This window comes from Euphorbia lathyris, chromosome 3, assembly GCF_963576675.1.
Source record: "Euphorbia lathyris chromosome 3, ddEupLath1.1, whole genome shotgun sequence".
NCBI classification, from domain to species: domain Eukaryota; kingdom Viridiplantae; phylum Streptophyta; class Magnoliopsida; order Malpighiales; family Euphorbiaceae; genus Euphorbia; species Euphorbia lathyris.
The window spans coordinates 44,635,907-44,652,668 of NC_088912.1; the positions used below are offsets into that span (position 1 = coordinate 44,635,907).

General features: G+C 35.7%; 1 protein-coding gene across 1 annotated transcript; it reads right to left on the bottom strand.

Annotated features, from left to right (window-relative positions):
- Positions 1-16,170: 16,170 nt before the first annotated feature.
- Positions 16,171-16,762, bottom strand: LOC136222465 (auxin-induced protein 15A-like). The gene has a single exon (XM_066010245.1). The coding sequence runs from the start codon at positions 16,610-16,612 to the stop codon at positions 16,337-16,339; it is 276 nt and encodes a 91-aa protein (XP_065866317.1). The 5' UTR covers positions 16,613-16,762; the 3' UTR covers positions 16,171-16,336.

Genomic DNA, 16,762 nt, shown 5'->3' on the forward strand with positions numbered 1-16,762 from the left:
TAACATTGAGATATTATCCCGAGGACTAAGGGGGATATTCACCTAAAGAAACGCCACGTATTGACGAGATCCGACTGGCGGATCATCGGATCTCCAAGGTCCCTTCAAAAAAGACCCGCCGGCGAACCTATGAGGCGAATCTCCTTGAACACTCATTCGCCATTATAACGGCTGGGCCGACCTGGCCATAAAGACCATTAATGAGCTATCAATTAGCTAACCGCCAGCTTAAGGATAACTTGTAACCGCCATTAATGGAACATTAATGGAGACTTTCTAGTTACTGAAGGTTACAACTTTCTAGCTATATATAGCCTACGTCTCAGGCTATCCAGGTACACATTCCCTGACCCCTTTGTCAATTCAGTTGCCCTCTTGTTCTTCCTTACTGACTTTGGCATCGGAGCTTCCTCCCGTCGAACCCAACGACGCCCCCACAGGGACGGAAGTTGATCAGAATTTCTCTACTTGTCATCAAGTTTCAAGGTTGTCGGATTCCACCAGCAGATTTTTCAAACCCAGATTCTTAACAAGCCCAGATAACTTCTTATATTTTAAAATAATTTTTTATTGAATAATCATATTAAAATTTAACTTTTAATTTTCAGTTGGATTTTTTTATATGTTATTAATTATAATTTCTAAATTTCATAAAAAAAAAAAGTGAAATCAAATTTATTATTTTTTGTTTTTATTTATACATGTGCGTAAATAGATAGAATAAATTATAAATTTCGCTCTATAGTTATTAGGGAGAAATGAGCAGCTCACGAACTAAGCTCGTGAATAAGATAAATAGGCCGACTCATGACTAGCTTGTAAACAAACGAGTTAGCTCAAGTTTGCTCATGAGCAGGTCATGAACAAACGCGCTTCTAAACGAACTGAGCTCAAACATAAATTTAGCTCAAACAGAGCATGAAGGTCGGCTTGAGCTTATTAATATTATGATGAACCGAGTTTAAGCATGCCAAAGATCATCTCGGCTCGATTATAATCCTAGTTGTAATTGAGCCGAGCTTCGGCCTGTTGAAACTTGATTTATTAGAAAATTGACAAGCTCGAGCTCAACATTCTGTTTGTGAGCTGCTCACAAACTATTCACAAGTTTGTTACCCACAAGCTCGTTAGTTTAGTTCATGAACGCGCAAACAACTCGTTAATTTTGTACATTAGTTGTATTGATTTGAAATTTCATTAACACAAAAGTACATAGTTTTGAATCTAAAAAACTAAAGTTTGCACAAAACTACGTTGTTTTATATTTTTCCATTTATATAAATATTATTATTAAAAAAATCGAACCAAACTTCCTCACGAGTGTGTTCATGAACATTACAATTGAGTTTTCTCGTAAGTTTGTTCATGAACCTATAATCGAGCTTGCTCGCAAGCTTTTGACCCGAGATTCGTCTTGCTGAAGCTCGGCTTGTTTATAAATCGGGCCGAATATGATCGAGCTTTTATCAAAACAATATATATTATTAGACTTGTTCATGGATCGGGCCTAGTGGGCTTTTATCTAAAAATGCTCAGTCCAAACCCAGTTCAGCCTGCTATTAATTCAGGCTGGCTCGGACTTAAAAATCAAATCCTAATCTCAGTCCATATAAACCCACCTAAATATATATGTATAATTTTTAATAATAATAAAAATTAAATTTATAATTAAAAATAAAAATTTATTAATTAATATTAAGCGGTCCTGGTTGGACCGACCCGTGCTATTTTTATAAATCCCAAACCCGTCCAAAAAAGAGACGAGCTTTAGCATACTTAGGTCGTGTTGAGCCTAGAGACAAATTTTCATATCCAAAACGGGACCTGGGGACACAGGCCTGAGCGGACCGGGTGGGTACTCGGACCCGTAAACAGGTCAATATATTATCCATCTCCATTGAGATGAATCCTCTAGAGAAAGCGACGACATGAAATTTCTACCTTGTCGATAATCCTAATTACATCATAGTGCTTTAAACTTTAATTTTAATTAGTTGAACGTTACTTGATAATATAAATGTTAAATCACGTATAAGTGAATAAATTAAAACCCAGTCGTTCGTGAGCTTTTCTCGAACCTAAAATTATAGGCTCATTGAGTTTTGAGCTCGAGCCGAGCTTAAAAATTCTAGGTTAGACGAGCTTCAAGCTCGAGCTCAAGCCGAGTTCGATCTTTTCGATTCTCGAGCCGAGCCGTGGCACATCAGACCAATGGTTTGATGACACGTCATATATTTATAATTTGATGACACATCACATATTTAGAGTTTAGTTCTTATAATTTAGGATTTAGAGTTTATATTTGGCTTAATACATCAAAAGCCCCTTGAACTCTGAACTTACATAATATCTCGTTAACTTCCTTAACTTGTTTAAAATAGATTATTAGCCCCTAAACTTGCTTACAGTGACCCATTTGCCCCTATAAGCTTGTTTAAATTGACCTACATTACAATTTCACTGAATCCATAAAAAAAATATAAAAAATTGTAAAAAATATAAGAAATTATTTTCAAATGTACTGAAATGGTCATATAAAATGAAAACAATAAAATTTTGTTTTTATGGGAGAAAAGTAAAGATAATGAAAAGATTAAAAAAAAAACTTTAACACTATGCACTCATGCTTCGTAAACTGTTAAAAACGTAATCAAGATGCAATTAATAATAGTTAGCTTTGAAAATATAGTAAAAAGATGAATAAAACTTGATATGGGTAAATTAGTCTTTTTTTTGTTAGATTCTAGCCATTCTAGCTACTATATTTCTAGGGTAAATTATATTCATGGCCACTAAACTTTACCCATTTTTACATTATGGCTACTGAACTTCATTTCTTTCCAGTATGGCCACTGAACTTTACACTTTTTATAACACTGATAGCCACTCAATTTTAACTAACTTCTCAAAATGACCGTTAACGATCGTTAACGACCTCAAAATAAAAATATTCAAGAATTAAAATTGTTCAGAACGACATTTACCATGAAACCATATTTTTTATTTTCGAAAATCACATTTTTTTGGAGCTTTCTCTCTTTCACTTTCTCTCTCCTAACCAAATAACACTCAAATGACCTCAAAACGAAAATTTTCAAGAATTAAAGTTCCTTAAAATATCATTAACTCTTTGGATTTTTTATTTTTAACCGTCAACAGTCTTTTTGAGATGTTAAGTGGCAATACCGGAAAGAAATAAAGTTCAGTGGACATAATGTGAAAATGACTAAAGTTCAATAGTATGGGTGTAATTTACCCAATTTTTCTATCCAAATATCTTTACTGTCTATCTTTTCATTTAATCTACATGTATAGTTGAACTAAGAATTTATAATTTATTACTACAATAATTATCGGAACAATAGGTGGACTTTTTATTTATTACTAAAAATTCATCTTCTTGTCTTTTTGTTTTTGGTAAAATATTCATCTTCTTATCTTATCTCTCTAACCACCGATTGATATTGTCCAATCATATTCCTATTTGTCTAATACTCATCTTCATCTTGCTTTACAGGTTCCTGGAATCCCCATCCTTGTTGCCGAGCCTGAAAATTGTAATTCTAACCAAACCCTTCACTCCAAAATAGAGAAATTAGAGTATAAATGGGTACATACAGTTTGAATTTTATTATTGGAACATTGTAATATTGTTGATGAAGTCTCAAAGAGCCTTGCCGGAGGCTGGAAAGAGAAATCGGAATAATTGCTATCTTCTTTCTTGACATTTTGTTGATGGTTTCCAGTAGTTGGAGATGGAAGAATCTGTAAAAATAAACAAAACAAACACATAAAACTAATTATTGGAGCCAAATTTAGTTAGGAAAAGAAGAGGAGACGAACATACTGATGAAGAGTTGAGCAAGACAGTAGAGTCAAGAAGCTCAGTGGGGTTTAAACCAGGAGGGATAATAGAATAAGAAGAGAGAGAGAGAATCAAAATAGGAGGAGGAATTGATTTAAACTTAGGGACACTAGAGGAAGTTCTGTTTTCAGCTACCCGATCGGATTAACTACGGCGGTGATGATCAGAATCATCGAAAGAAAGGAGCCAAACAAGTCATTTACTATTAATTTAGAGAGAGAGTATCATGTTTATTGAACAAAGATAAAACGTTTTTTTTACTGCACATCATTCCAAGTTACGACTTACATATTTTAATATTAAATGCTAACTTAAATCATGGACCATTAGATTTTAATCTAATGGATATTAATCACTCACCATCCATAGAGATAATTTAGTGCTCACCATTGAAACCAACCATATATATATATATATATATATATATATATATATATATATATATTTAATTGTAATATAGATAAGTAATAAGATTGCAAGGAACAAAATGTATGACTGCTTTTATTGTTTACTACCATTATCGTTGTTATTATTTTATGGGCGTTACAGTTTTCTCCCCCTAAAAAGAAATTTCATCTCGAAATTTACGTACCTGAAGCATCAAAGAGATGAGGATATTTTTGTCTCATGTGTTCCTCAATTTCCCATGTGGCTTCGCGTAGAGACCGATGGTGACTCCAACGAACTCTCACCATTGGAATCTCTTGTCTCCTCAATTTTCTTATCTGTGTCTCTAGTATCTCCACCGGCTCCTCCTTGTATGTCAAATCTTTGACCACTTGTATTTTTGGTTCAGGAATCACGTGACTCGGATCCGATCGATACTTTCTTAGCATTGACACGTGGAAAACATCATGAATCTGTGATAGCTCTACTGGAAACGCTAATCTGTAAGCCAATGGTCCAATCCTTTCTGTGATCTCATATGGTCCGATGTATCTAGGACTTAGCTTACCTCTTTTCCCAAATCGAACGATTCCTCTCCAAGGTGAAACTCTTAAGAACACACGATCTCCTACTTCGTACTCCATCTCACGGCGATGCTTGTCAACATAACTTTTCTGCCTATCTTGTGCCGCCTGTATACACTTCTTTACTGTTTCGATCTTCTCGACGGTCTCATATACCAATTCAGGTCCTTCCAACTGCCTCATGCCTTCTACATCCCAACAAACATGATTCCTGCACTTCCTACCATACAAAGCCTCATATGGTGCCATCCCGATGCTAGAATGGAAACTGTTATTATAAGAAAACTCAATCAAGGGCAGATGCTTATCCCAATCTCATTGGAAATTCAATACACAAGCCCTCATCATATCTTCTAAGGTCTGAATAGTACGTTCTGATTGTCCATCTGTTTGAGGATGAAAAGCTGTGCTAAAATTCAGCTTTGTTCCTAAAGCTTTTTGCAAACTACCCCAAAATCGAGAAGTGAAACGAGGATCCCTATCTGATACAATAGAGACTGGAACACCATGCAATCTCACAATCTCATCCCGATATAACCTTCCTAACTTGTCCAAGGGATCAGTTTGCCGCATTGGCAAGAAATGAGCGGATTTAGTTAGCCGATCTACAATCACCCAAATGGCGTCATGTTTACGCAGTGTCCTAGGCAATCCAATAACAAAGTCCATGGTGATCCTTTCCCATTTCCATGATGGAATAGCTAAAGGTCGTAATTTCCCAACTGGTGCTTGATGTTCCGCTTTAAATTGCTGACATGTAAGACATTTAGCCACAAATTCAGCAATGTCCTTCTTCATAGCCCCGCCACCAGTAATGTGGTCTCAAGTTTCGATACATTTTTGTACTACCTGGATGCATTGCATATGGTGCATTATGTGCCTCCTTCATAACCTCAATCTTCACCTCCCCCAATTCAGGTACACATACTCGGCTTCCCATCATAATCATCCCATCACCTCGAATGGAAAAGTTGGGCTTCTTTCCCTGTTGAATCTTCTCCTTCATTTTCTGAAGATAAAGATCTTGAGCTTGCAATTCCATAACCCTATCTTCCAAGATTGGCCTTACCTATAGTGTAGCTATCAACCCAGTCACCTCATCCACACCTAATCGCACGTTCATAGCCCTTAAATCCACTAATGATGTTATATTATCAATGTTATCAGAACCAGACCAGACATCAAACCGGATTTGTAACTGGGTCACGGGTCACTTGGTCGGATCGGATGGCTCGCATTGGTCGAACCGGATGACATAATAAATAAATAATATTTATATATAATATATATAATTATTTTAAAATTATTTTTCTAAATTATTTATATAAATAAATTAAACTTATCAATTCCTAATCACATGAAATCCATATTTTTCTATTTCCTCAAAACAGTAGTAGTTAGTGTTAGATAGATTAATAGTATTTAATTTTTAATTTTCTTTTACTTAAATCTTTTGGTTTGTGACCAAAATACTTTGTTTATATCCTTTAAGTAAAAAAATAATAATTAAAAAGTACTTTTGTTATTGGAAAATGGAAAGGTTGCTCTTCTCAATAAAAGTATGAGTTCTGTCCATCTACCTCCCTCTTTTCTTCTTCTTTCCGTAATTTTCTTCTTCTTTCCATAAAAATTAAGAGAGAGAATGTTGAGAAAGAGTGCTCACTCTTGCTGTTATACAAACATGTGTATTATGTTTTTCCTCCTTTTATAGTAGATTTCTTTTCTCTGTATCTTCTCAAGGAGAGCTCGCCGGAATCTGCTTCTTTTTCTTAGCTTGCCGGAATATGCTTTTCTTATTTCTGAGTTAGATCCTCTAATGGCCTTTTTCATACATTTTTGTGCTTGAACTGTTATCCTTTTCCCTACTTCTGAGTGATGCGCTGGACTTTCATCAATTTCTTTTTTAATGCTTAGATAACCGGGGTCAGGCCGGTTCACCGGTTTGCTGCCGGTTCACCGGTTTGACCCGGTTCTGTCCGGTTTTTAAGAGATCCATTGAACCAGTGTGATTCGGACCGGAGATCTGACCGGTTCCCGGTTCGACCGGTCAAACCGGCCGGTCCGGTCCGAGTCTGATAACATTGTATATTATGACCCCTCATGCTCGCTAACACTTCTGAAGTCTTCTTACTTAATGCGTCTGCTACAACATTTGCTTTGCCCGGGTGATAATCAATGGTGCAATCACAGTCCTTCAATAGCTCGATCCATCGCCTCTGCCTCAAATTCAACTCTTTTTGTGTAAGGATATATTTCAGACTCTTATGATCAGTGAGAATCTGAAATGTTTCTCCATACAAGTAATGTCTCCAAATCTTCAAGGCATGAACAATTGCTGCTAACTCCAAATCATGTGTGGGATAATTCACCTCATGTGTTCTCAACTGACAAGAGGCATAAGCAATTACCTTTCCGTTCTGCATCATCACACATCCCAAACCATGCTTTGAAGCATCAGTATACACCACAAATCCACCTCTACCAGATGGTAGTACTAACACTGGTGATGATGTCAATCTTTTCTTCAATTCATCAAAACTCTTCTAACACTGCTCAGTCCATTGATAGACTACACCTTTCCTTAGCAACTTCGTCAATGGCCCAGCAATAATTGAAAATCCTTCCACAAACCTTCTATAGTAACCTGCTAAACCTAGAAAACTCCTTACTTCAGTCACGCTTTTTGGTGGATTCCACTCCATAATAGCCTTCACTTTAGTCGGATCAGGCATAACTCCATCCTTTGACACCACATGACCCAAAAAGACTACATTTTCCATCCAAAATTCACACTTACTCAATTTTGCATATAATTCATTCTCCTTTAAAATTTGCAACACTATTCCTAAATGTAACTCATGCTCCTCTTTCATTTTTGAGTACACCAAAATATCATCGATAAAGACGATCACAAACTGGTCCAGGTACTGCTGAAATGTGCGGTTCATTAGAGCCATGAATGCAGCTGGCGCATTTGTCAATCCAAATGGCATCACTAGAAACTCATAGTGTCCATAACGCGTACGAAAAGCCGTCTTAGACACGTCTTTATCTGCTACCCTCAATTGCCAATATCCAGATCTCAAATCAATCTTTGAAAATACCTTTGCTCCCCTCAACTAATCCAACAAATCATCAATCCTCGGTAAAGGGTACTTATTCTTCACAGTCACCCTATTTAGTTATCGATAATCGATACAAAGTCGCATACTCCCATCCTTCTTCTTCACGAATAAGACGGGTGCACCCCAAGGTGAAGTGCTTGGTCTAACAAAGCCTTTATCTAACAATTCTTCTAATTGTTTCTTCAACTCCTCTAGCTCAATAGGCGCCATTCTGTATGGTGCAATAGATATAGGAGCCACCCTTGGTAGGGTATCAATGGTAAAGTCTACTTCTTTATGTGGATCCAAACCAGGTAACTCATCAAGAAACACTTCAGGAAACTCCCTCACCACTGGTATATCATCCAATTTCGGACCTTCTACCTCAGTGTCCACAATATGAGCTAGAAATGCATCACAACCTTCTCTAATCCAACGAAAAGCTTGGATAGCTGATACTAAGCACGATGGAACAACTACTCGTTTCCCTACAAAGACTACCTTCTCCCCTTTAGTAGACTTTATCACTACTTCCTTTGCACAACAGTCTACAACTGCCTTATGTTGAGACAACCAATCCATCCCTAGGATGATATCAAATTCCTTGAAATCCATTAGGATTAAATCTGCATGAAACTCCATTGCTCCTATTTTAATTGGACAAGCTCTCCTTAACTACGAGAGATTAAGAAAGATGGGGGCAGAAAACTTCGAGGGTACCACTGACCCTACCAAAGCTGAGGAATGGCTGAAGGACACTGAACGAGTGCTAGCCAGATTGAAGTGCAATTTTGAGCAGCGATTGGACTATATTGTCTCTTTACTGAAGAAGCATGCTATTACTTGGTGGGAGTCTATCGAGAGAGCTATTGTTGCTCCTAGGGTGCTGACATATGAAGATTTCAAGAAGGAGTTTACTGATAAGTATATGCCTCAAGTGTACCGAGATGAGAAGAAAGTGGAATTTTATAATCTGAAGCAGAGTAATATGACAGTAGCTGAATATGTGCTTCGATTTGCTGAACTTTCCAATTATGCTCCAGATGTAGTGGCAACTGAGGAGGATAAGTGTTACCGTTTTGAGCAGGGTCTTAGATTGGAGATTCAGAAGTTTCTAGCAGTGAAGATTACTGATTTTAAGATCTTACTAGAATCAGCCACCAGAGTGGAGCGCACTCATCAGGAGGAGAGGCGTGTAGAGGGTGCTAAGAGGAGATATACAGAGTCTCGGGGAGAACAAAATACTTCTTTGAAAAGAGGGGGGTCTTATGAGCACTCGACCGGTAGATCAGGGTTTCAACACGGGGCATCTAGCTTTAGAAGTGGAGGCAGGTCTGGATTTGGGAGATCTCTTGGGTATGGTCGAGGTACTAGTGAGCATAGTTCTTATAGTGCTCCATCTGTGGGTACTGGTCGAGCATTCAGTGTTGGAGCTGGAGGTTCTTTTGAGAGGAGGTCTGCACCACCACCAACTTGTGTCACTTGTGGCAGGAATCATTTTGGACCATGTTGGAGAGTTGGGAGGATTGTTTGTTATGGTTGTGGTGAGCTTGGCCACATCCAGCGTGACTGTACGGCAGCTATAGGTACTAGTGGTAGCACTCCTTCTGTTACGGTGGGACAAAGCAATATGGGCGATAGTGGTGCTAGTGCTGGCAGAGGTCGTGGTAGAGGCCGAGGAGGCCAAGGTGGAGGTCCTAGTGTGAGCGGAGTTCAAGCAACTCAGGCATAATATCAAACACAAGTGTATGCAATGACCGAAGATGAGGCACTTGTTTCTCCTGAAGTCATCACCGGTACTATTTCTATTTCTGATATTGCAGCTTTTGTTTTGATAGATCCCGGATCCACATACTCATACATGACATTTGCTTTAGCTTTGAAAATACCTGGTAATATAGAATCACTTGGTTATGAATTGCGTGTTTGTATGCCTATGGGAGTAGTGTAGTGGTGAATAATGTTAGGACCCGTCTGAGCCTGAGCCTGAACCTGAGCTCGAGCTTGAGCTTGAGCTTGAGCCGCCATTGCAGTCATCATTTCAGCAAACTGATGTAAGTATTGTGGCATACCAGCTCCCGGTACATTTGAAGACCTAGAACCACCACTAGCATTTGGAGGTGCAAATGATGCATGTTGGGACGCAACAGATTCCTCACTAGACGCTCGGTCAGTATGTGTCCTACCTCTGGATGACATGGTCCTACGATGTATCATATATAACATTAATGTACAGTTCGACAAATAATTTCACATAATCGTCCCTATTAACGTAAATAAACAATTTCACGTAACCGTCCCTAAGAACGTCAATAAACAATTTCACATAATCGTCCCTAAGAACGTCGACCCGCTCTGATACCACTAAATGTAACACCCATTTTTAAAATAATATAAAATAAAACTATGACTATAAAATATCATAAATATATAAAGATATATATATATATATATATATATATATATATACACACACGTAGTCGTAAACATCATATATTTATATATATATATGTAAAATTATAACACTTATCATTTTAATAGTCCTATACATAATATGTATATAATATTCAAAAGAGAACCAACAAAAGTTGGGTTTACTGGTTACAAATAAAAAAAAAACCCTCTTTAATTTTATAAAGCTGTGCATCCGCCTTGATCCAAAAGGTCAGAGGCAAAATTTATAATCCACTCATCAATAAACTAAATTATACAGTAGATGAAAAAAAGGAATAGTAATAAAGCAAATTAAAAGAAATTAGCTAATCAAAACTTCAACTTCAAATATTATTTCATATAAGCTAAAAAAAATGTACCGCAACTTATCACCGCACAAGGACATAGTTTCGACGTCGATTGGACTAATAATATATAATTTGACATACAAGGTCTCGGTAATTAATCGAGGTAGTAAAATAAAATCCTAATAATGACGACTTCACATACTGACCGATCGGAACCAGCGTCCCTAATCTCTTATTCCTGAAAAGTGGTGGTGGCAAGGGGTTAGCTGCCGACTCAATAAGATAGTTAATTAAATACACAGTTCAACCACATGAGCATACAATAGTTTCGTGCATTTAATTTATAAATTATCAAGCAACATGTACAACGAATTGGAATTTAATAGTCATTTAATTTAATGCCCTGCTTATCCTAGTCTAGTAATACTCAATGGTTGCATGACCATAATATCTATATCATGGGCATACCCTATCGTAACAAATACCCGGTAGCCCAATAATATACCTCTAGGTACCCTATCGTAACAAATACCCGGTACCGAACACCCTTTCGTGACAAATACCCGGTGTCAATATTTCATATAATCACAATATTCACTTTTCTCATTTCATTCGCAACCATTGAATATACTATCCTAGTTTAAGCTCTTATTCTCATATCTCTGACATTTTCTATAATCAAATTTCATTTACCATATATATATATTTCTCGTCCTCATGTCATCATTGTCAACATCATTCTCAAATATTTTCCAACCAACATGCTCATCATCAAAGTATCATATATACATGTCAAACACATAGATCACCAATTAAACAATTTATATCAAGTAGTCAATATAGCAGCAAACATACAATCAACGGTACCGTATATTTAATTAACTACTCACCTCTATTATCTAAAGCAAGTCTTATTAATCAGTTAATTCCTTTGGTCTATTTTCCGTTTGATTCTCGTGTCCTATATATATATATATATACATATATAATATAAATTCGTTAACCAAAAGTTCGCAAATGCAAAAGAACTATTCATTTATTAATTAAATCTTCCGTCAAAATTTAATATATAGGAATAGTATATGTATATAGAGCCATGAGCCTCCTGTAACTTTTAATTTGAGTTTCTATCAAAAGCTTGCATCACATACCATCAACAAATTAATTATTATATTATTTTGAAAAGGACAATAATTGAAACTCATGAAAACAATGTCAGATTAAAATGGCTTATGTATATTATATGAAATATGAATGTGTAAAAAGAATCAATAAAACCCTTAAATTCCCCAATTCCCAAAAGTAACCTGAGCATATTTGTCAACTAGTAGCATGGTATAACTAGATACAATAAAAAAAAATCAATTGTTTTCGAATTCAGTGCATACCTATGAAGAGAAGATCCAAAACCCAACCAATTTAATTGAAATACAAAAATAGCTATGCGGCTAAGGAGTTGCGGCAAGAAACTAGAAAATAAAAGGCTGAGATTTTCTTTTATGTTTTTTTTCGAAGAAGACGGCACAACAGAAACCAACTCCTGTTTTTAATTTGAAACCCTACTTAATATATATATATATATATCTTTTTTTTTCAATTATATGATAATATATATATTTTTATTTATATAAAAAAAACTTATATATATATATATATATATATATATTTAATTGTAATATAGATAAGTAATAGGGTTGCAAGGAACAAAATGTATGACTGCTTTTATTGTCTACCACCATTATCGTTGTTATTATTTTATGTGCGTTACAAACATGGTTCAACGACTTTCTATAGTTGTTGATGAAGGGACAGATGGAGGAATGACCGTAAATGGTTGAATAGTGGATGGGAATGTGACAGCCACTAGTGCTTCAGTCAGATTGGATATAGACTTATGATGCATCTCACGTTCTAACAACGGGTAAGGAAACTCATGTCCATTGAAAACCACATGACGTGAGACAAAGAGTTTATTAGTAAGCAAATCAAAGCCTTTATATCCCTTATGAATTTTGCTATACCCAAGAAAGATGCATTTACGGGAACGAGGTAGGAGTTTGTTTGAATTATAAGGTCGTAGCTACGGATAACATGATGCAACCAAAAGGGCAAAACATGTTATAATTAGGAATACAACCAAACAATTTTTCATATGGAGTTTTATAATTGAGAAGTTTTGGAAGGTAACCGATTAATTACATTCCTGGCACATTCAAAAGCATATGACCAAAATTGATTGGGTAATTTTGCATGGGACAGAAGGGAAAGACTAGTTTCTACTATCTGACCATGTTTTCTTTTAGCACATCCATTTTGTTCGGGTGTGTATGGACTAGAGACACGTTGATTAATTCCATTAGCACTAACGTATTCAATTAATGCTTAAAATTCACCACCCCAATCAGATTGGAAATTAAGAATTGGACGGTTAAAGTGTTTTTCCACAAGGGTTCGAAATCTAATAAAAACACTTAAGACTTCCAATTTATAACGAACAATGAACAACCATGAGAATTTGCTAAAATGGTCATAAAAAGCACACAGTATCTGTAATTGTCATGTGAAGTAATAAGAGTAGGACCCCAAACATCAGAGCATACGAATTCCAAGGGATTCGAATCAATAAAAGAAAAAATAAAAAAGGAAGGCGATGTGCCTTACTAATAGAACATGAATCACACAATAAAACATTTTTTTTATTATAATCAAACTTAAACATTATTCAAACCAACAATTTTGTATAAGAATTGGATAATTAGCATGACCAACCGGGTATGCCACATAGGGAGACTAATGTTAAATGCTTGAATCTGGGACTGGTTTGGAGATGGCAGTAACATGGTATAGAGCCCATTTTTATTCAACACACGATAAATCACCCATGTCCTCAAATCCTTCCAAACAAAATGATTAGCAAAGAATTCAACATAAATAGCATTAGAACGAGTTAAAGAAGACACAAATAATAGATTATTAACAGTTTGAGGAACACGAAGAATATTCTGAAATTGAACTAGAGTATCTGAAATAGGAAAGGAAGAATTGCCAATGTTAGAGATAGGGATAAAATTGCTATTACCTACTACAACCTCTTTAGGGCCAGTGTATTAATTGTGAACATGAAGATTTTCCAAGTCAGTTGTGAGATGATGAGTTGCACCATAGTCTAATAGCCAATCTGTCGAGCTAGAGTGTCATGTGGCTGCCATGTTTGAGGACGGTTCGAAAGAGCCTCTAGCGTTGCGATTAAATCTGGGAGAGGGGTACCATTTTGCAATATGACCAAAGCCCTTGCAATTATGACAGGTAATAGTTGTTACATCGAGTGGAGCAGGTGTGGTCCAAATCATACGATTTGGCTGTGGGTAGGGAGAATTCCACGACCATAGGAAGGTGTAGTAAAATTGGAGCGACCACGACCCCTTCCACGCCCATTAGTTTGTGCAATATAATGAACAAATGGTGTGAATGAGAGTGTAATAGTTTCTCTACTCAATTTTTGTTCTTCACTGTAAAAAAGACCGGTAAGATCATCAAAAGAAATTGACTCAAGACAAGCCTCCAAAGCACGAGCAAATGGCAGATAGGTTAAGCCTAGACCATCCAAAATTGCCTCAACAAGGTCATCATCTGTCACTAGATGTTGAATGGCAGAAAGTTCATCACTGATAGATTTAGCTTTTTGAAGATAAGTAGAGATACTTTCATTCTCCCTGCCAAGGTTATGAAGACGGTGTTTGAGATCACGTATCTGTGATCGAGGACCAACATAATATGCTTTTGTGAGCTTGTTCCATGCGGCAGAAGCCATTTCTGCACCAACAATCTGTGGTATAACATTAGGTGAGAGAGAATAAATTATTAGACTGATGATCTGTTGATCTTTTTGTTCCCAATTACCAAATTCAGGATTATGAGTACCAGATGGCAATTGTTTTGGGGGAGCAGTGTGTGTAGATTCAATATGACAGGCTAATTTTTGGCCTTTGAGAATTGGGAGTATTTGCGCCTTCCATATGAGAAAATTGGTGGGAGTGAATTTTTGAGAGATTTAAGAAGCAAGAGTTGTGAATGTAATAGTTTTGGAGGAAGCAATGTTAGAATTTGAGGTACCACTATTGACAGGCATGGTTGTTTCAGAATTAAGAATGCAGGGATAAAACTTGTTTTAAAAAAATTAGAAAGAGAGAGCAGATGGACAAGGATGAAAAAGAGAGAAACAAAGTTATTAAACCACAATAAGCTCCGATACCATAAAGGATTTTGATTCTCAATGAATGATTTCTATTGATTGTGAAAGTATAAATAATGGGTACAGATTTATTACAATAGAGATTATAGAGATATTCAAAATTCAAATTAAGGAAGACCAAGTCTACCTTTCTCTTAATTATGTGTCTATTTACTATATTATCCTTATAGTTCAAAGTGTTTGATATTCTAACAAAAGCACTTCCTAAAGTACCGTTTGAATTTCTCCGGAAAAAACTTGGTGTCAGCAGCCTTAGAGTAAAAAAGGACTGTTGAACTGTATATATGACTCTAAGCTGTTGTTGATTCTATTTTTAATAAGTCAAGCTTTAGTTAGTTGTTGACGTGATTTGTATGCTTATTGTTAAGAAGATAGTTTCAGATTTGATGTAGAATTAGTTTGTTATCTGCTGTATAAATATTTGAACTCATTACTCAATAAATTAAAAATATATGGTTTCAATCTCAATATCTCTACCCATAGTTGTTAGAATCGTACGAGTCGCAAGTTGACTCGTACAATTTGATTCGATTTATGCAGAATTCGAGTCGTATCTATGGTACGACTCGGAAGCTTCATGAATGAGATGAGTCACCACCAATTCGGCCGATTCATCGAGTCACTGGATTCGGTTGATTTAGGCCACCATTTAAAAAAAAATTCAATTTTTAACAACTAAAAAACGTACAACAAAAGAAGTTTCGAAGAAGATGACTATTCACTTTACAAAAACAAAAAAACGTACAAAAGTTATGAAATACAATTAGTTTCAAATAGATGATTCTTCACTTTACAAATTCCAAAACCTTCCCCCTTCTTTTCTATTTATTTGTTATTATCTTTTTCTACTCTCTATTCTCTCTATTTTTACTTTCTTTTATAACTTGATATAATTTCTACTTAGATATTAAAATTGAATTTTTGAACTGATATTTAAAATTAAATATGGTTTAATATTTTATTTTTTATAGCACTTTGAATTTGATCCGAATCTTATGATTCGAATCGATTCACGAGTCTGGATTCGCAAAATAAGATTTCGAGTCACGCGAATCTCGATTTAACAACTATGTCTCTACCATTTACATTTCTATATCTACAATAACGTACTTAATACAAACTGCAGTAGTTTCTAATAAAAAAGTTTGTTAAAAAAAAGTCGGGCATCCATTGAGATGATTATGAGTTAAACCACAAAGATAAACTAAATATCAATCACTCTGTCTTGCAAAGAAAATGACAAAGAAATTCTTGTATATACGGGGTTATGCCATAAATATCCTTCTTGTAAAGCTCTTCAACTTGAAAAGAAAGGATAAAAAAAATATTTACATAATTTGAGTTTTCAAAATAACTCAAACAAAAATCATCCATCTTCACTAAATAAGGATCTGTCTTCTAAGCTATGATCTACCCAGGCATGAAGTAACATGGATAAAAAGATCTTGTGAGCAAGGAATTGTCAAACCACCCATTGGATGATCAAATCCGAATTCATCTTCAGCTTTATTCAGTAAATCTTGAAAAGAAGGTTGGTTCAAGAATGATAATGGAACCAAATATCTCTTCTTCTCGCATTCTCCAACATAAACTGCCAAGAAACCTTTTGGCACTTCCATATTTCTTGATGAAGCTTTCTTTATTGATGTGCGAACAAGGCTAGGCAAACGTAAACCCATTTTATCTGGTCTAGAATATTGTTTGAAAATGAGAAATATGATCAAGAAAGAAAGAAAGTTGTTTCTTAAGAAAGGGTTAATAAGAAGAACAATTGGGTGTGTAGATTTATAGAATAGGTTGATTAATATATATATGAGTGGGAAAAAAGT